Below are 21593 nucleotides of genomic sequence, written 5' to 3' on the forward strand. Positions count from 1 at the left end.
ATTAGGCTTGACACCTCAGTACTCAAGTTCCATTCCCATGTGAAAGCTGATGGATCTCATCCAGATAATCCGTGGTCGGCGCTCATAGCCAAGAACTGTTCAACTACTATCTACAGATTGGTTTTGATTTTGGCTGATCTGATATTTGATAGTAAAAAAAAATTAAATAGTCCTGGAAAACCACTTTAATTTCATTTACATGATTGTTTCGTAGATAACAAACACACAAAGTCTATGGCAAGCCTTAAAACGGGACTGTGCTTTCAACAACCTTTGCATAAATCGATAGTACAGTTGATTTTAAGAAACGTTATAATATATCTTATCACAGAATTCACCTTCCCTCTCCACTTATCAGACATGTCTTACTCTCCCCCTCCACGCCTGCCTCCTGATCTTGTCTTTCCCTCTGAAAAACTAGCTCAAATTAGTTTTGCTCAGACGAGATGTACTGAATGTTCACTGGTGTCATCAGAGCTCATTATACCCTATGGTGAGGTGATGGGAGAGAAGGAGTGATGAGCAATGAGTAGACAGGTGAAGGGAGAGTCAAGCATGGTGCAGAGCTCTGTATCAAGTGTTTTACCTCTCATCAAAACTTGATTCAGAATAAGGCAGCTCAGCTCCGCTACATAATGTCCTCCTTGCTGTCGCAGCTCAACTCTGTATGCTAGCAAATGAATAAAGAGCCGGAACCCCTGGCTGTGTGCTGTGCTGTGTATGGGAGAGATCACTGTAGTCTCTTAGCCCAGCTCCCAGTGGACTGCAAATTAGAGATAGAGCCTGCATAGAAGGAAACTAGTAAAAAGGCAGTGAAAGTCATGAAATGAACAGAAATAGTATTTTTGTTCATGTACACACACAGGGCAGCCTATTCTGAAAAATACTTGAAATTTACAAAGCTTAGAGCTGTTCCAGAAACCAAGTGATTGTGTCAAAGTAGGGTTTTTTTTAAGTAAAAAAATTACATAAAGTAACATTATTTGCTTTCAAAGTCTTAGTCAAAGTGTCTAAAATTAGGTTACAATTTAACTTTTTGTTGTTCTTACAGTATGCTCGGGTGCGATACAGGATTTATTGAAAATGCCATATTGAGCATTCTATGGTTATTTACCTTTGTCCTTTAGATCTACGTTCATTGTCAACCCCTCCATACACCATTTACTAATCATTTCCATATGATTACGCTTCAAACACGCATAAAGATTATTCTTTGAATTCAAGAGCAACCTTTTTCAGTTTCTCTGAATGTGGAATCATATACATCATAATTCAGTGATATTGACATACGTGCCGGAAAAGTCCAAAGTATTGTACATTTAATGTAACACTTAGACATGGGTAAATATTTTTCTCTGCTTTCTAAACATAGCATTTCAAGTCATGTACTGTGGGCTCTTGACCTTTGAGTTGATGAAATAACCGGGGCGGTTTATGGCCAGCTCACCCACGTGTTCAGATAACATGAAACAAGCTTTTTTATCCTGTTTTCTAGATGCTTGGTTATTAATCTTTTCCTAATGCAGAGTATACCTGTATACATTCAAAATTTTGGTCAAACCATTATCCCGATTTGTTGCTACTTGGAGACATAGTTTTCTCGATTGGGAATAATTTTAGATTAATAAATGTCCCTCTTGTACTAAAATACAGCTCTGCTTTTTCCCAAATGAATTTTTTTGTGTGTCAACATTTGCATGTTAATGAGAAAATTTATACTAAAACATTTTTTATAGAGCACCAACCTAAAGTCCTATTTAAGTGATTTTGGATGTCAATAAAAACCAGTTATTGATATAATAAGTTGTTTCTGATAACCAATAGATGTTCATCACAGCACTGGCTGTGTCATGGCCAAGGGAGGTCTAATCACCAAGTAATGGGAAAAGTGGCCTGAATTAAATACTTTATGAACAAAAGTCTCAAAAATTCAGTTTTCCTGTTCTGTGTTAGTTACATTTCTCACACTGGTAATGTCCTCTTTCATTTAAAATAATCTCTGGAGGCAGATTCTCATGCAGATCAGTGTTCAACCCATGGCTCGTAGCAGCTCATTTACATGTAAGAAAAACATGGAATTTAGATATTAAGGTATCATTTTATTCAGTTTCCAATAACTTGCTTGCCCATATAGCCAAATTAAGAGGGTTGATCCTATTGACAGATTCATTTTAAGAATTATCCCATTAAGTTTAAATAAAAGCTATTTTCTATTGTTTGTCTCCTCTTAGTAACAATTTTAGTACACTAATTTGTGCAAATGACATGTACTTATTGTGTTTTATTTCAGGAGGAATCATAATGTAAGTGTTCTATATTCATGGCCACAACATGCAAAATACCTACATATCTCTGCAGCGATTTTGTAATTATAATTGGATTGAAGACATCAGTATTAGTGATGGGTGAGCGTTTGGGCACTCGATTGAGTGCCAAGCAGAGCCAAGTATCGCATGGCGATCGAGTGCTCGGGTCCCTGAGCCAGGCAGCACGGAAGCTGGGAAAACTCCTCTCTCTCTCCTCCAACCCCTCGGCTGTTGTGTAAAGGTCTGCAGTAAAAATACTCAACTTCTTCATTGATGTACACTACGCTTGGTACTCGAATCGAGCACTCGAGCATTCCAAAGTGCTCAATTTGGGTACCAAGCACCCGAGCATTCCAAAGTGCTCAATTTGAGTACAGAGCACCAGAGCATTCCAAAGTGCTCAATTCAGGTACTGAGCCCCCGAGCATTCCAAAGTGCTCAATTTGAGTACCGAGCACCCGAGCATTCCAAAGTGCTCAGTTTGAGTACTGAGCCCCCAAGCATTCTATAGTGCTCATTTCGAGTACCGAGCACTTGAGCATTCCAAAGTGTTCAATTCAGGTACCGAGCACTTGAGCATTCCAAAGTGTTCAATTCAGGTACCGAGCACTCAAGCATTCCAAAGTGTTCAATTCAAGCACTTGAGCATTCCAAAGTGTTCAATTCAGGTACCGAGCATGCGAGCATTCCAAAGTGTTCAATTTAGGTACCGACCACTCGAGCATTACAAAAGTGTTCAATTCAGGTACCGAGCACTTGAGCATTCCAAAGTATTCAATTCAGGTACCGAGCACTCGAGCATTCCAAAGTGTTCAATTCGAGCACTTGAGCATTCCAAAGTGTTCAATTCAGGTACCGAGCACGCGAGCATTCCAAAGTGTTCAATTTAGGTACCGACCACTCGAGCATTACAAAAGTGTTCGATTCAGGTACCGAACACTTGAGCACTCCAAAGTGTTCAATTCAGGTACTGAGCACTCGAGCATTCCAAAGTGTTCAATTCAGGTACCGAGCACTCGAGCATTCCAAAGTGTTCAATTCGAGCACTTGAGCATTCCAAAGTGTTCAATTCAGGTACTGAGCACTCGAGCATTCCAAAGTGTTCAATTTAGGCACCGACCACTCGAGCACTCCAAAGTGTTCAATTCAGGTACCGAGCACTTGAGCATTCCAATGTGTTCAATTCAGGTACCGAGCACTCGAGCATTCCGAAGTGTTCAATTCGAGCACTTGAGCATTCCAAAGTGTTCAATTCAGGTACCGAGCACTCGAGCATTCCAAAGAGCTCAATTCGAGCACCCGAGCATTCCAAAGTGTTCAATTCAGGTACCCAGCACTCGAGCATTCCAAAGTGCTCAATTCGAGTATGGAGCACCCGAGTATTCCAAAGTGCTCAATTCGGGTACCGAGCACCCTAGCATTCCAAAGTGCTCAATTCAGGTACCGAGCGCCCTAGCATTCCAAAGTGCTCAATTCGAGTACCGAGCACCCAAGCATTCCAAAGTGCTCAATTCGAGTACCGAGCACTCGAGCATTCCAAATTGCTCAATTCGGGTACTTAGCACTCGAGCATTCCAAAGTGCTCAATTCAAGCACCAAGCACTCGAGCATTCCAAAGTGCTCAATTCAAGTACCGAGCGCTCGAGCATTCCAGCTGTCCATTTTCTTGGTGTAAAGCTAAGTGCACACGTTGCGGAACTTCCGCGGAAGCTACCGCGGGAATTCCGGAATTCCATTCCGTGGGAAAATCGCATTTTCAATTCATGTGATTTTCCCGCAGAAAAACTAGCGATTTGCAAGCGTAATTAGCTTGCAGAATGCTAGCGTTTTCCAAGCGATCTGTAGCATCCCTTGGAAAACTGATTGACAGGTTGGTCACATTCGTCAAACACAGTGTTTGACGAGTGTGACCAACTTTTCACTATTGATGCAGCATCAGTAGTAAAAAGATCTAATGTTAAAAATAATAAAAAAATTAAAAAATGTTGTTTTTCTCACCTTCCGACGTCCCGCGCAGCGTCCCCGATCATCGCGATGCTGCCGGCAGGTCCCGTTCCCAGTGATGCATTGCGCCAATGACCTTTGATGACGTCGCGGCCACGCGAGACCGCTAGGGTGTCGCAAGACCGCGATGTTATCAAAGGTCATTGTCGCAACGCATCACTGGGAACGGGACCTGCCGGCAGCAACGCTGAAGCCTGGTGACGCTGCGCGGGACTTCGGAAGGTGAGAATATGACGATTTTTTTATTTTAATTCTATTTTTTACAGGGATATGGTACCCAGAGCCCGGAGGAGAATCTCCTCTCCTTCGGACTGTGGGTACCATCCGCAAATGTTCTGCTTACTTTTCACATGGTGGGCACAGGCACATGCGGAAAGTAAGCAGAACAATGCACTCCTATGTGGGCGGAATTGCCGCGATTCTGCAAAATAATGAGCATGCCGGATAATTTTCCCGCGATTCGATTCCATGCGGGAAAATCCACAGCATTAGCACAGCATTGCGGAATCCCATAGGATTGCATGGGATGCTGTTTTTTTTGCGTTTTCTCGGCAAAATCGCGCGTTAAAAACCGCTGCGAAAACGCGAAAAACCCGCAACGTGTGAACGCAGCCTAATTATTACTGTGTTGCTGAACTGGGAATAATAGAAAATGAGTCAATGCATTCATGAAAGAAATATCTTACAAAATGCAGTACTAGCAGATTGGAAAAAATTATTGCAAGGATAATTATTTTTTATCTGTATAATTTTATACATAAACTGTACGTTGATGGATTAGTTAACAGGTCAACGTGTAAATATTGGTTGACTGTATAAGGCTCTATTCACATTTTTCTGATATAGACATACCCCATTGACTGTAATGAGTTTTATCTATTTCTGTCATAGTAAATATCAAAGTATTCCATAGCCTGCTGCACTTTCTGTTACAATAAAAATGTAGGATCTTCCACAACAAGAAAAGAGCCATCCTCAAACTGTTCTCACAAAACTGGAAGCATACAATTGTCTAAAATGTCTTGATTTTCCTTCACTGAATCTAAGTGGCCAAAGCCAACCCTTGAAATTCAACCCCAGAGCATTTCTCCTTCACCACTAAAATGTATAGTTGGCACAATGCTTTTTAATTGTAAGGGTGAGTGCACACAGTGCGGATTGGCCTGCAGATTTTTCCGTGCGGATTTGCAGGTAAAACCGCAGGTAAAAGTGACCTGCGGTTTTCCTGCGGATTTGCCAGCGGTTTTCCCCTGCGGTTTGACACCTGGACAATGGAACAGGTGTCAAACCACTGCGGAATCCACAGAAAGAATTGACATGCTGCGGATTTAAAACCGCAGCAAATCCGAGTGGAAAAATCCGCAGCATGTGCACTGCGGTTTTGAAAACCCATTGCATTGTACTGTACAATGCCAGCGGAACTGCAGCGGATCCGCAGTCAAATCCGCACCATGTGCACATACCCTAATAATTCCACTCACAATTGATTGTAGAATATGTAATATAAGGCAAATGTAATAAACTGACTTATTACAACACCTTATTACAGGACCATGCTCAAATTCAGTGATCTCTTTAGAATGACCCATTCATTCTCAAATATTTGTACGGGCAGACAGCATGGATAGGTACTGGATTTTATACATCTATGGTAATGGGACTGAATGGAAAACTTAAATTCAATGATTTGTAAAGGCAACCTCCTCAGTAATTTGTATGGATTAGTGATAAGCGAGTATGCTCGTTGCTCGGGAGGTCTCCGTGTATTTAGAAGTGCTCGGAGATTTAGTTTCTGTCACCGCAGCTGCATGATTTGCGACTGCTAGACAGCCTGAATACATGTGGGAATTCCCTAACAAATAGGCGATCCTCACATGTATTCAGGCTGTCAAGTAGAGGCAAATCATGCAGCTACGGCGACAGAAACTAAACCTCCGAGCACATCCAAATACTCAGAGACCACCCGAGCACGCTCGGGGAAACTCGAGCAACGAGCATACTCGCTCATCACTAGTATGGATCCATTACTGCATAGTTGATAACATATCCATTGTTTAATTATAACAATATCCATCGTGCCAGTGTGAACAGAGCCTTACAGTTTTTGGCAAAAATGGCCAGTGTTAATGTTTTTCCCCCTCATCACTGCTAAGGCGATGGGGAGAGGGATGGTCACTTTACCGACTTTAATTGAAAATTACCATGGAGCTTTCCAGGATACAATTTCGGATTAATAGGTGAAAATTGGCTGATACTCATAAATACGTTTTACAAGTGAAAACTTTTTGGACACAGTCTGTGCAGTTGTGTGGAAGAATTCAGTCCTGTGTGTAACGCGGAATGTTTGCTTGCCCCCTTAGGCGCTTTATCCTGAATCAGTAAAAATATCAGCTACCGTACAGTACAATATCCGCTGTATACGTTCACAAGATTCTCTATGCACAGAAGCCTGGTGGGACAGATGCCAGCCCACACATCTGTCTCAGCCAATTTTTACCACAATAGGTTTGGCAGGTTTTCCTCTACAACCTTGAAATAGCTGTTTTGTCTACTTTTTCAGAAATGATGCATGTTTGCAGCACTCTCAGCGTCATATGGGAAAACTGAGCTGCTGATTACAAAACGGCCCTGAACTGCACGAGAACCTGACTGACATAATGAAGTGATGTTCTGGAAAACCGAACATTACCTTTAACACTGAAGAGCAGTACAAACAGAGATCATCTTTCGCAGGACATGTAACCTAGAAAATGTAGTCTGAAAAATGAGCTACTTTCCTCCTAGAATAGTATTTGATTTGTATCACACTGCTCTCCTTTGTCAGCATTATTTTAGAATTACTACCTGTCCGGTATCCACATGCTAAGTTTGGACTCACATTTTTCCTGTATGATTTTTCTTTTGTTTGCTCAAGTGATCCAAACCGATATGGGGAGTAGTGAGGTGCTTCTCTAACAACAAACCATGGATCAGCCCCGGAATAAAGGCTCTTCTCAAAGAGAAGTTGGCCTTCAGATCAGGTGACAAGGGCAGGCTGAGAGAGGTTCAGAAGGATCTGAAGTATCTAATCAGGCAGGGAAAGGCTAATTATAAGAGAAGGATTGAACTGAAATTGTCACAGAAAAGGATCCATGAAGTCTGGGAGGGTCTAAAGTCTATATCTGGGCATAGACAGACTGTCTCCAAGATGGTTGTAGATAAAGAGGGGCTTAATGAACTTAATCTATTCTTTAACAGATTTAATCACACACTGGCTGCTCCTGCCCCTGCATATCATTCACACCTCTCTGCTACAATAACCTCACCCCCTGCTGCAACTTGTCAACTGAGCCAGGGTCTGTTTTTCACAAGTACCCAGGTTGCAAAAGAACTGAATAAGATCAAAGTTTTGAAGGCTGCAGGTCCTGACGGCATCAATGCAAGGCTAATCAAAACCTGCGGGCACCAGCTGAGTGAGATCATTACATATCTGTTCAATATGAGCCTGAGAATGGGTATAGTACCACAACTGTGGAAATTATCGTGTGTGGTACCAGTTCCGAAGAAACCTTATCCGAAAGACCTTAATGACTATAGACCTGTAGCATTGACATCACACCTGATGAAGGTACTAGAGAGATTGGTTCTCACACGTCTCCGTCCTCTAGTGAGCTCGGATATGGACCCTCTCCAGTTTGCCTACAGGCCGGGCATTGGTGTGGATGATGCCATTATCCACCTTCTAGATAGGACTCTCTCTCACCTGGAGAAACCTGGGAACACTGTGAGAATAATGTTCTTCGATTTCTCAAGTGTTTTTAACACCATACAGCCAGGTCTACTGAGAGACAAGCTGGGCCTTGTTGGTGTGGACCTCCAACTCTCCACCTGGATCCTTAACTACCTCACGAACCGACCTCAGTTTGTAAAGGTTCGGGACAGTGTGTCAGACACAGTGATCTGCAATACAGGGGCACCTCAAGGTACAGTTCTTGCCCCTTTTCTCTTCACACTGTACACTGCGGATTTTAGGTGCAACTCATCTAGCTGCTACTTGCAGAAGTATTCTGATGACTCTGCAATAGTAGGCCTCATCACAGGAGGAGATGAAAGAGCGTACAGAGATACTAACCAAGCTTTTGTGGAGTGGTGTGAGAGGAACCACCTTAGGATTAATTCCGGGAAGACCAAGGAATTGGTGGTGGACTTTCGCAAGGGCAAAAATCCACCAGTAGTGGTGAACATTCAGGGAAATGACATTGAGATAGTCGACACCTATAAGTACCTTGGTGTGATCCTCAATAATAAGCTTGACTGGGCCCATCACTTGGATGCAGTGTACAGGAAGGGCCAAAGCAGGCTTTATCTGCTCAGAAGGCTGAGAGCCTTCGGTGTTAGAGGGGCACTCCTTGCATCCTTCTTCAACTCTGTTGTGGCATCAGTCACCTTCTTTGGTGTGGCGTGCTGGGGTAGTGGCATATCAACCAGGGACAGGAATAGGCTGGACAGACTGATTAGAAGGGCCAGCTCTGTCCTGGGATGCCCTCTTGACCCAGTTCAGGAAGTAGGCGACATGAGGATACTGGCCAAGGTGAACTACATGGTGCAGAATGATTCCCATCCCATGCATGAGACCGTGACAAAGATGTGCAGTACTGTCAGTGACCGGCTACTTCATCCTAAATGTGAGAGGGAGCGCTATCGAAAGTCCTTTCTTCCTGCTGCAGTTAGGCTGTATAACCAGCACTGTCCAAAACGGAGAACGACCCAAACAGAGAACTGATAGATCCAAAGTTGTGACAGTTCGGTTACATTTATTTATTTATTTTTTTCATATATGTACCTACCTACTGTCAATGTAATGCCTTTATGCATCTGTATCTGTACTTGTTCCTGCCTTGCTGCTGTAATGCTCTGAATTTCCCCATGGTGGGACGATTAAAGGATTATCTTATCTTATCTTATGAAGTGATGACCTCATACTCCACTTTTTCCTTTTTGGTCTTTATTGTATTTTTACTACTCTGAATATTGCAGATTTTCTGCACCATTTCTCCACCTATTAAGTCAGTTGGATTACTTGTGTTTTTTACATGCGGATTTTCCGCCTCTTAGGCCATGTTCATGGGCTCAGTATTTGGTCAGTATTTTACCTCAGTATCTGTAAGCCTAAACCAGGAGTGGGTGATAAATCCAGAAGTGGTGATGTGTTTCTTTTATACTTTTCCTCTGATTGTTCCTCTCCTGGGTTTGGCTTACACATACTGAGGTAAAATACTGACCAAATACTGAAGGTGTGAACGTGGCCTTAGCATCTGAGGCATTGATTTATTCAAACAATCAGCTAGTGACAAGCCACTATAGGTGAATCATCTCTTTTGGAAATACATGACACAACTTTACCACACACAATCTGATATTTTAACCATAGATGGAATGGTTGCGCAGCTAAAAAGCTAAATGATTGCTCAACTAAATACATTTATATAACAATTATATAAAAACTAAAATGCTTATTGAAGTTCCAGGTACAAAGTACATGAAAATCAACCCTAGGAAACAGTCCAGGATTTCCCCGTAGTCATTAGTCAAGAGATTATTATATTGACTGTTGGGAAATTGCAGTGATTCTTGTTATCTGTCATTTTAACTACACAAAAGATAACTTGAATGAAACCTATAAACATACAGGTGCATCTCACAAAATTAGAATATCATCTTATTAGTGATTTTATTTCAGTTTTTCAATACAAAAAGTGAAACTCATATATTAGACTGATGTATTCCAAATATTTATTTCTGATAATGTTGATGATTATGGCTTACAGCCAATGAAAACCCAAAAGTTATTATCTCAGTAAATTAGAATATTTTATAACACCAGCTTGAAAAATGATTTTAAAATCCGAAATGTTGGCGTACTGAAATGTATGTTCAGTAAATGCACTCAATACTTGGTCGGGGCTCCTCTGGCATCAATTACTGCATCAATGCGGCATGGCATGGAGGCGACCAGCCTGTGGCACTGCTGAGGTGTTATGGAAGACAAGATTGCTTTGATAGCAGCTTTCAGCTCGTCTGCATTGTTGGGTCTAGTGTCTCTCATCTTCCTCTTGACAATACCCCATAGATTCTCTATAGGGTTAAGGTCAGGCAAGTTTGTTGGCCAATCAAGCACAGTGATACTGTTGTTTTTAATCCAGGTATTGGTACTTTTGGCAGTGTGGACAGGTGCCAAGTCCTGCTGGAGAATGATATTTCCATCTCCAAAAAGATTGTCGGCAGAGGGAAGCATGAAGTGCCCTAAAATTTCCTGGTAGATGGCTTGCTTTAATTACTGCACCATATTGACGGGGCATTGAAGCCACTAGGATAATCAAGACATCCTGATGGATCTTGCTCCATTCCATTTGCAAATCTGCAAACCATTCATCTTTATTGCTATGGGTATGGGCCCCAATTGATCTTTGCTCCAGTGTATTATATTAAGCCCATATGCTACATTCTTGATGCTGTTTTTGTCAGCCCTTCAGTGGTGTCCATACAGGGTTCCAACACATGGTTGTGGCTCACATTTGCAGATGATTAGGAGCCTTCAACCCCTACAGAGTATACACATAATTTATTGGGGTTTTCCATGTTTTTCCTCATGAGCCAGTCTTTTCCAAGGTTTTTTTATTATGTATATAATTTATATATTTCATATACTATGTATGCCTTTATCTCATGTATTTTATATGCCTTGATCTTGTCTGTGCCTTGGCAGGTGTTTTTGAATGGATTTAACCCTAGGTTTTTAATTATGTTTTATTTTGCAGTTTTTGTTATTGTGTGCCAAAAAAGCTTTTTCATATATATTTTTTCTATACATCATGGTGTAGGATGCATGCTTACAGTAGTGCTTTCTCTCTTTTTTTGCTTATTGTGTTTATTACTACTGGTTTTGCACCTCCCTTTATATGCATGATATATGGTGCGCTCACATTTCATATATTGCCAATTCGTCACGCTAACTCATCCTGAATATGCTCTTCAGAGTTTAAATCAGGTGATTTGCTTGGCCATTTCAATAGGCAAACATTTTTCTTTGCTAACCATTTTTTTACTAAATTGGCTGTGTATTTAGGATCATTGTCTTGCTGGAATTTTCAGCCCCTGCCTATTTTGGTTTTACCATGTGGCAGCATTACATTCTCCAGTATATTCTTGTACATGGTAGCATTCATCTTTCCATCAATTCTTTTTCAGAAGGCCAATAGAATATGCAGAAAAGAAACCCCAAACCATGACATTGTCACCACCATGTTTCACTGTAGGTGTTTGGTACCTTACATAATTACATTTTCCATTTGGGCGATATATATAGTGCTTGCCATCATTACCAAAGAGATTGAACTTAGCTACCTCTTTTTGGCTTTTGCCTGACTTCAATCAGAATAATAAGCTTCCTGACATCTGGTGATATATTTGGCTTTGTCTTTTCCATGTTTTAACCTAAAACAAAAAAAAATTGACTATCCACGATAAAATATGCAAAACATTCAGCCCAGCAAATGTTGAAAGCTAACACATAACACATAAAGTGCTAAAATAATGTCAGACACAATTTTCATCCTTATAGCTAACAACCATTTGCTTCCGGTTTATTTAATATCATCAGGAAAATGGCATCACAACAATCAGACAGAAGTAATTACACTTTTTAAAACATACAAAACTTTTGGTTTCTACTGCTACATAAATTGTTACCTCCTCTATCAAATAGTTGTAAAATATAGCCTAAGTTGTGGCTTCCTGCATTATTTTTCAGATATTTTTGCCCAAAATTATTGGCATTCCATTATGAATGAAGAGTTACTGGGTTTATGGTGCCTTTACACAATAACTGTCGAACGAACGATGGTTCAGCTAATCATTTGGCCAGCAGCTATCTCTTCTGACTCTCTCCTTCTATTCCCATTTCTATTTTCTTTTTGAGTTTTTTTTGAGAGCCACTGTCAGACTCCTTTGGCACCTTATCTTGCCAAGAACAGAAGGATCATAATGGATCCTTTTTTCTCCTAATGTCATCTGTCAGGTGAAGAGTCAAGATGCACCTATATACCTTTTAGCCAGTGATGGCAAACCTTTCTGAGACCGAGTGCCCAAACTGCAACCTAAAACCCAATAATTTATGACGAAGTGCCAACACGTGCCAAATGCCCCATCATGATCCCATTCATGCAGAAATATGCCCCATCATGATCCCCTTCATGTAGAAATATGCCCCATCATGATCCCCTTCATGCAGAAATATGCCCCATTATGATCCCCTTCATGTAGAAATGCCTCATCATATTCCCCTTCATGCAGAAATATGCCCCATCATGATCCTCTTCATGTAGAAATATGCCCCATCATGATCCCCTTCATGCAGGAATATGCCCCATCATGATCCACTTCATGTAGAAATATGCCCCATTATGATTCCCTTCATGCAGAAGTATGCCCCATCATGATCCCCTTCATGTAGAAATGCCCCATTATGATCCCCTTCATGTAGAAATATGCCCCATCATGATCCCCTTCATGAAGAAGTATGCCCCATCATGATCCCCTTCATGTAGAAATGCCCCATTATGATCCCCTTCATGTAGAAATATGCCCCATCATGATCCCCTTCATGAAGACGTATGCCCCATCATGATCCCCTTCTTGTAGAAATTGCCCATTCCACCACCTCCATCTTTTCCTCCTCCCCATCATTAAGGTAAGATAAGATAATCCTTTAATCGTCCCACCATGGGGAAATTCAGAGCATTACAGCAGCAAGGCAGGAACAAGTACACATACAGATGCATAAAGGCATTACATTGACAGTAGGTAGGTACATATACGGAAAAAAAAAAAATTGTAACCGAACTGTCACAACTTTGGATCTATCAGTTCTCTGTTTGGGTCGTTCTCCGTTTTGGACAGTGCTGGTTATACAGCCTAACTGCAGCAGGAAGGAAGGACTTTCGATAGCGCTCCCTCTCACATTTAGGATGAAGTAGCCGGTCACTGACAGTACTGCACATCTTTGTCACGGTCTCATGCATGGGATGGGAATCATTCTGCACCATGTAGCTCACCTTGGCCAGTATCCTCCTGTCGCCTACTTCCTGAACTGGGTCAAGGGGGCATCCCAGGACACAGCTGGCCCTTCTAATCAGTTTGTCCAGCCTATTCTTGTCCCTGGTTGATATGCCACTACCCCAGCACGCCACACCAAAGAAGATGACTGATGCCACAACAGAGTTGAAGAAGGATGCAAGGAGTGCCCCTCTAACACCGAAGGCTCTCAGCCTTCTGAGCAGATAAAGCCTGCTTTGGCCCTTCCTGTACACTGCATCCAAGTGATGGGCCCAGTCAAGCTTATTATTGAGGATCACACCAAGGTACTTATAGGTGTCGACTATCTCAATGTCATTTCCCTGAATGTTCACCACTACTGGTGGATTTTTGCCCTTGCGAAAGTCCACCACCAATTCCTTGGTCTTCCCGGAATTAATCCTAAGGTGGTTCCTCTGACACCACTCCACAAAAGCTTGGTTAGTATCTCTGTACGCTCTTTCATCTCCTCCTGTGATGAGGCCTACTATTGCAGAGTCATCAGAATACTTCTGCAAGTAGCAGCTAGATGAGTTGCACCTAAAATCCGCAGTGTACAGTGTGAAGAGAAAAGGGGCAAGAACTTTACCCTCTCCCCATCACTCCCATCATTGTCCCTTTCCCCATCACAGCCATCATTGTCCCTCTCCCCATCACTGGCCCTCTCCCCATCACTTCCATCATTGTCCCTCTCCCCATCACCGCCATCACAGGTCCTCTCCTCATCACTCCCATCATTGTCCCTCTCCCCATCACCGCCATCACTGGCCCTGTTCCCATCACTCCCATCATTGTCCCTCTCCCCATCACCACCATCATTGGCCCTCTCCATCACTAGCCCTCTCCCCATCACTCCCATCATTGTCCCTCTACCCACACTCCCATCATTGTCCCTCTCCCCATCACTCCCATCATTGGCCCTCTCCCCATCACTCCTATCATTGTCCCTCCCCATCACTTCCATCATTGGCCCTCTCCCCATCACTCCCATCATTGTCCCTCTCCCCATCACTGGCCCTGTCCCCATCACTCCCATCATTGTTCCTCTCCCCACCATCACTGGCCCTCTCCACACACAAAGGGCCACACTCACGACATACACACATCAGCGGCCACACACACACACACCAGCGGTACACACACCAGCAGCCACACACACCAGCGGCACACACACACCAGCAGCCACACACACACACACACACACCAGCGGCCACACACACACACCAGCGGCACACACACACCAGCAGCCACACACACCAGCGGCACACATACACACCAACGGCCACACACACACCAGCAGCCACACACACACACCAGCGGCACACATACACACCAGCGGCCACACACACACCAGCGGCACACATACACACCAGCGGCCACACACATACACACATACCAGCGGCACACACACATACCAGTGGCACACACACACCAGTGGCACACATACACACCAGCGGCCACACACACATACACACACACACCAGCGGCCACACTCACCTCTCCGCGGTCTCCGCGCGGTGCCGGCAGCGTCCTTCCTGTCACACATTGAGAGGCATGGCTGCAGCTGGATGACATCATCATTCAGCTCTGCGGCCGCGCTGCTCAGTGTGTGTGAGGAAGCTGCAGCTCTGAACAGTGAGGTGAGGCCTTAGCCCTGTTCCAGCTGAGAGGGCTCTGTGTGCCCTGTCTGGCACGCATGCCATAGGTTCGCCATCACTGCCTTAGGCTCTTGGCCAATCCCGCTCAAATTGGCTGGTTTGGGCAATGGTAGCCTTATGTCTATAGGGGTCGAAGACACAGGGCAGCCGTGCCTATCAGGTGTCATACTGCAGGGTAGTTTTATACACAGATTTCAGACCCAACTGGCTGAAAATGTGTAAACTAGAAATAAAACAAACCCCAAAATACAAACATGGACATTTTATATATTAAAATAAACATTAGATCTCAGTGATTAGAAACTTATGGCAAATGGATTTGTCATGTTTTAAAATCAAAATGATATGATCTCCAAATGTGAACGAATTTGTATTATGGTATTAAAATATATTGCCATGTAGTGCACATCTTGTTTGTAGGATAGGTTGGGATTGCCAGATTCTGGAAAATGCTTGAGAAATGCAATAAAACAGCGACATATCAGAGACGAGATAAAGATGACAAATATGGACAAAAGCTATATTATTTTCCTTGACTTTATTGAAGTTGACAGTGGATAACAAATCGTTCTGATGATTACTGCTGCTTTCACATTTCCGTCACACATATTCTATTGGTCGAACTAAGGCATGCTCAGAGAAGATGACGGCAGATAAGTGCGCAGTGACTTTATTTTCTTATTCACTGACCAAGACTTTAAGACACAAAAATAGTATAGTAGTAAACCAGGTTACAGTTTTTCAGTACCGGACAACACTCTTCCTAATAACTTAATAAGTGCCCATCATAAAATCGAAACACTTCATACTTACCTTGTGGACCTGCATGAAGGCTTGTTTTTGAAGGACAAACTGTAGGTTTGAAATTCTCCATTTTGGTATACATACGAGTTTTTCATCACTTTTTATTCCAATTTTGGGAATCAAGATGACCCAAAATCAGTCAACCTGGCATTTTTATTTTATTGTTATAAGGCATTTACCATGCATTTAATTGTTGAGTTGTTTACAAACTTGGTGAAACCAAATCTGTTCATTTTTTATTGTTTGAATATATGCAAGGGATAGTAAAACCTTTGCATTGTTATGCTTTGTGGTCATATTAATATTTTGAAAATGGCTCAGTGGTTAGCACTTTTGCTTTGCAGCACTGGGGTCCTTGGATACAAATCCCACCAAGGACAACATCTGCAAGGAGTTTGTATGTTCTCCCCGTGTTTGCGTGGGTTTCCTCTGGGTCCTCCGGTTTCCTCCCATATTCCAAAGACATACTGATAGGGAATTTAGATTGTGAGTCCCAATGGGGACAACTGTGAAGAGGTATGCTGTGGAAGTAATGGCGGAATATAAGTATGTAAATTAATACAAAAATTTAGCTTTTTATGTCGTCCCACTAAGGGACTTGAAACTGCAATTATTAGATTATTAACATAAAGTCGTACAAAACCTTTGTAAATGTGTCAGCTGATAATAATGACAATAACAAAGGCAGCTACTATAACAAAAAAAAGAGATAGTCAGCATGTTGCAAAAGTCAATGAGGCAGTGAGCATACACTTATAATAGTGTCCTTATGACAGTGACGGTGCCTCCGTAATTGCACCACCATTGTGATATTACAGCGTCAGTCATAGTGACCTCTCGGAGCAGTCAGTGTCCCTGTAAAAGTTACATTTCCATCACAAAAGATACAGTTTTCTATGAAGTATTGAATGCACAGGTTTCAATATTATTTTTACTAATGTCCTGCATATTGCACGCATCAGTGTCTAGGCCCTAGGTATCGGTAAATCCTCTCAGACTGATGAGTTGATCAGTTTAGAAACCATTTTTGCCCATCGTAAACGCCATTGTACATGCAAGCTTGCCGACTGGATGCCCGCTGTAACGTTTGTGTAAAAGCTAGCTAAGAAGATCCGAGTTTCACCCTCTTCTTGAGGGGCATTTTGCACCTGCACTTTATTTTCATCTCCTCTGGGGTTGCTGCTTTTCTGCACTTTTGCATCATCCATTTAACTAAAGAACAATCATTAAAGGGTACGTCAAAAAAATCTTCCCGTCAATCAGAGGGAAAAGAAAAGTAAATGATGGAGGAGTCTTCTGTTTGCAGCAAGGAATTGTGATATCCTCATTGAGCATATTAAGATCTAAGAAAAGGTTTCCATATGTGACCAGATCGGAAACCCGTCCCCTTGTCAGATAATGAAAAAAGGCTTAATTATTTGGTTTTTTTGTGCATGTGAGAAAAAAAGGTGTTTTTTTAAATCAGTGTGCTGGATTTGATTTTCATCCATTTTTGGCCTGTGTTAATATCATTGCTCTTATGCCATAAAAAATAAAAAAATATTATTGCTAATAATATTAAGTGTTAATAAGTGTTAATAATAAGTGTTATTAATAATAATAGTGCTATTAAGTGTTAATAATAAGTGTTAATATCATTGCTCTTATGCCATAAAAAATAAAAAAATATTATTGCTAATAATATTAAGTGTTAATAAGTGTTAATAATAAATGTTAAGTGTTATTAATAATAATAGTGCTATTAAGTGTTAATAATAAGTGTTAATATCATTGCTCTTATGCCATAAAAAATAAAAAAATATTATTGCTAATAATATTAAGTGTTAATAAGTGTTAATAATAAGTGTTAAGTGTTATTAATAATAATAGTGCTATTAAGTGTTAATAATAAGTGTTAATATCATTGCTCTTATGCCATAAAAAATAAAAAAATATTATTGCTAATAATATTAAGTGTTAATAAGTGTTAATAATAAGTGTTAAGTGTTATTAATAATAATAGTGCTATTAAGTGTTAATAATAAGTGTTAATATTATTGCTCTTATGCCATAAAAAATAAAAAAATATTATTGCTATTAATATTAAGTGTTAATAAGTGTTAATTATAAGTGTTAAGTGTTATTATTAATAGTTATAATGGTAATAATAATAATAATAATGTTATAATAATAATACTATTAAGTGTTAATAATAAGTGTTAATATTATTGCTCTTATGCAATAAAAAATAAAAAAAATCCCAAGCTTCTTTTACCTATTAAATAATAAAAAATGTACTTGGATTTAATGTCTTACATTGGTGAGATCGAATCATTACTCAGATCAAACAGTCTGGTTTTGTTTTGTCTTTGTGGATTCAGGGTCCACAAAAAAACATGTCCATGTGAACGTATCCATAGATTATAGGTCCATTTTCTACCTGTGAGTAAGAAAAGATGGATCGATGATGTATGGGAAAAATGGGCATCTGAGTGAGGACTCACGGACATTGCATGTAGTAACGGACAAGGTTCCGAAACCCTATAACAGTTGAAAAGAGCCAATGCCCATTATAAAAGTCCACAAAATGCTTTTTAATGGCGCCAGTCCCTTGGCCCAGATGTTGTTAAGCAGTTTGTAATGTGTCAGTGTGGACGTGCATTGATATAAAACGCTGCATATAAATTAAACATTAAAAGGTAGGCACGGTCCGTCTTCGAAGCTCAATTCTAATCCTTGTGCGGTTAGCGCCTGAAGGACACCCACATCCATTTCGTATCACATGTCCTTCTTTTGAAAGATGATCATTGGGCTCAAGTAACGTTTTAGCACAGCCGCAGCTGGCATAATTTATACTTTTATACTATGTGCCGAAACTAAAAAGCAAAAACATTGTATAATTTTTTTCATCATAAAACTTACAATTTCTATTTTTTCCCCACTGCAGATTGGGTCACTCCTGGATTACTATCACTTTTATCACAGTAAAACTTTCAAGAGGTCGGTTTTATCAAGCCGAGGAGCGCACAATTTCATCTCAATGGAACCAAAGGTAAGCAGATCCCCTCCACGTCTACAGCCAAGGGTCCTGCATTATTAATTGGTAACGTCACACCGGGAAAGATGCTCACAAGCCATTCGAGTACTGTGGAACTGATACATCACCTCCGTCAATGCCTGTCAAAAGCCAGACAAAGAGGGAATGTGCAATGAATGGTCGCTTACTTTAGGAGACATTGTAACCTTGGCTAAAGTAAGCAACGGATAATCGTGTGTTTAATGGGAAGTAGTATAAGGGAAAAATAGACCCAGCACAGACGGTTTTATTATGTTCATGTCTATTAAATAGCACATAAAACTAATGGGTGGTTGTCTGCCGCAGTCACTCGACAAGGCTACATTCAGGGCACATGTGAGGACAAATAACTTACCGCAGGCACTCAGCTCTCTGCTTATAGAGGTGCATATGTGTGTCAGAGGCTTCCACTTTCTAAAGTCATTGAGATTATGTCTCAGCCTCGCATTCTATGGTGCTAAGATCATATTCACCCAAAATCGCCAGCTAAGTTTATGATAACAGTTTAACATTATTTAGATTCATAGAACAATATATTTAATGCTAGGAACATTCCTCAGAGCAGTGTTCCCCAACTCCCATTCTCAAGAGCCACCAACAGATCACGTTTCCAGGATCTAATTCCATCACCTGTGTAATAATAAGAAAATCCTGAAAATATGATACGGAGTTGGGGAACACTGCCTTTAAGGCACATATCAGATTTATTGCAGACATTTCCACATCAGAAAATCAGTTCCATCCTCTATATGAGGTCGTTCCTAAAGGGAATCTGTCACACTATAATCTGAGAGCACCATAATGGAGAAACAAAGAGCCTGATTCTAGCGATTTGTTTTGCTGATCACTACAATCACTGTTTTATCAGCAGGAGATTATCACTATAGGACTACTGGCCTCGAGTTTGGTAGGCCAACCACACCTCCAGCAGTGATTAGCAGCTTTCTGTCACTATACAATGTATACAGAAAGCTGCTAATACGTGGTGTGGGTGGGATTACACTGGACACAACACCACAGCTCTACTAAATCTGCAGGAGAGAAAACTGATTCTGTTGTAACTGCTGACCCAATAAACTAAGTAATCATAGCTGGAATCAGGGTCTCTGTCCTTTCATCATGCTGCGGTTAGATTAGAAATCAAAAGCCTGCTCACAGATTTCCTTAAATTCAAATTTAAGTTTTCAAATCATTAAACATTGTAGCGTAATGAGCGTAATGAACCGTTTCACTTGGCACATACAGAAGATGGGAGGTCATACATTTGAATTTAAAGGAACTACATGCCCATGACATAAACAAACAGTTAACACAGTGCCATCTGATGTCTGCTTAAAATAGTCCTTCAAGTGCATAAGTCTGCAGCTGTTGTGTTCATGCATTTCTTGATGAAGGGGTGTGTTGAGAGTCAGATGCTCCTGATTCAAAGGTGCAGTCCTCCTAATGAATCAGAAGTGTCTGACAAATGGCTAGCTCCTCCAAACATCACTTGATAAATCCTACTTCAGTCAGTGACTGGAGTAAGATTTGTGGCATAGGAAATGCCACAGATCGTCATCAGTTAGGCCGGTGTCACACTTGCAGCTGCAATGCGGGAAACTCACGCGAGTCTCTCACATCCATACCCAGCACTGCTGCCGGTATTCGGGACCGGAGTGCCCAGCTGCATAGAAATACATGCCACCGCACACTCTGGTCCCGAGTGCCGGCGGCAGTGCCAGGTATTGACGTGAGAGACTCGCGTGAGTTTCTCACATTGCAGTTGCAGATGTGAACCCGGCCTTAGACAAACTGTGGCGTCAAACCCCAGCACGCCCCTGTTCCTCACCCTCTCCGTGCATTCAGAGCTGAGAAAACTGGTTTGAAGATGCCAAAAGTCAACAAAAATTTAGCGACTCTTAAAACGCGATTTATGCATAACCACTTTGGTGAATCGAGGCCCAAGAGTTCTGAAGGCAGGAGAACGCAAGCTTTACTGAGAATGAATGAGACCCATTGTCACAGAAATTTCTGCAACAAATCTACTACATGTGAATCCATGCGAAGGGTTTCACCCAAGTTGGGGCACATTTTTAAAAATCTAAAGGAAAAACTAAAAGGAACCCTTGGCAACAAAACACAGTGGAGATTTTATTTTGCCAGAACTGATACAAAAATAAAGCTGCACTTGTATTGCTTGCTATGGGAGTAGAACGTTTGCTTTTAGGCAGTTTTGTTAAATGGTGCACAATGGGGAGAAATTGCCCCTTTTTTTATTCCTCAAAACACTTGTAAAAACACAATTAAAAAATGCCTGCCATTTATGGTGCTTTTAAACAAATAAAAAAAAAATCTGGAAAAAAATGTCTCCGTGAAGGAGTCCTAAAAGTATTGCACTACCACTTTCCCATGCTGCCACTGGAGGGAGGTGGTAGACTGGAAATTATGACTACCGCCACACAAACACTATGTGGAAAGGAGAACTTCTGAAAAAGTAGTGGCAAATAGACCAGAACTTAATCTACATAGGTTAACGAAATATATTGTAAATGTCCATGCCCAGGTACAGATAGAACCGAGTTTAGTACAGGGCGATAAGTCAATGAGCTGGGCTAGTGGCACTCCTATGGCAAAGGTTCTGATAACACATTGGTTGTGCCAAATTACCACCTCAAA

The 21593-nt window shown here is 41.3% G+C and overlaps 1 protein-coding gene across 3 annotated transcripts in view; it reads left to right on the plus strand.

The window, feature by feature from the left end:
• PCSK5 (proprotein convertase subtilisin/kexin type 5) overlaps positions 1 to 21593 on the plus strand; it is an 810488-nt gene that overhangs the window by 98935 nt on the left and 689960 nt on the right. For all 3 annotated transcript variants that reach the window (XM_073543784.1, XM_073543785.1, XM_073543786.1), the window contains exon 2: positions 18810 to 18914. In XM_073543784.1, the coding sequence (XP_073399885.1) occupies positions 18810 to 18914 (105 nt within the window). The remainder of the gene's footprint in view (positions 1 to 18809; positions 18915 to 21593) is intronic.

This window comes from Dendrobates tinctorius, unplaced genomic scaffold (assembly GCF_039654945.1).
Source record: "Dendrobates tinctorius isolate UK_male_01 unplaced genomic scaffold, ASM3965494v1 ptg000134l, whole genome shotgun sequence".
Lineage (NCBI taxonomy): Eukaryota > Metazoa > Chordata > Amphibia > Anura > Dendrobatidae > Dendrobates > Dendrobates tinctorius.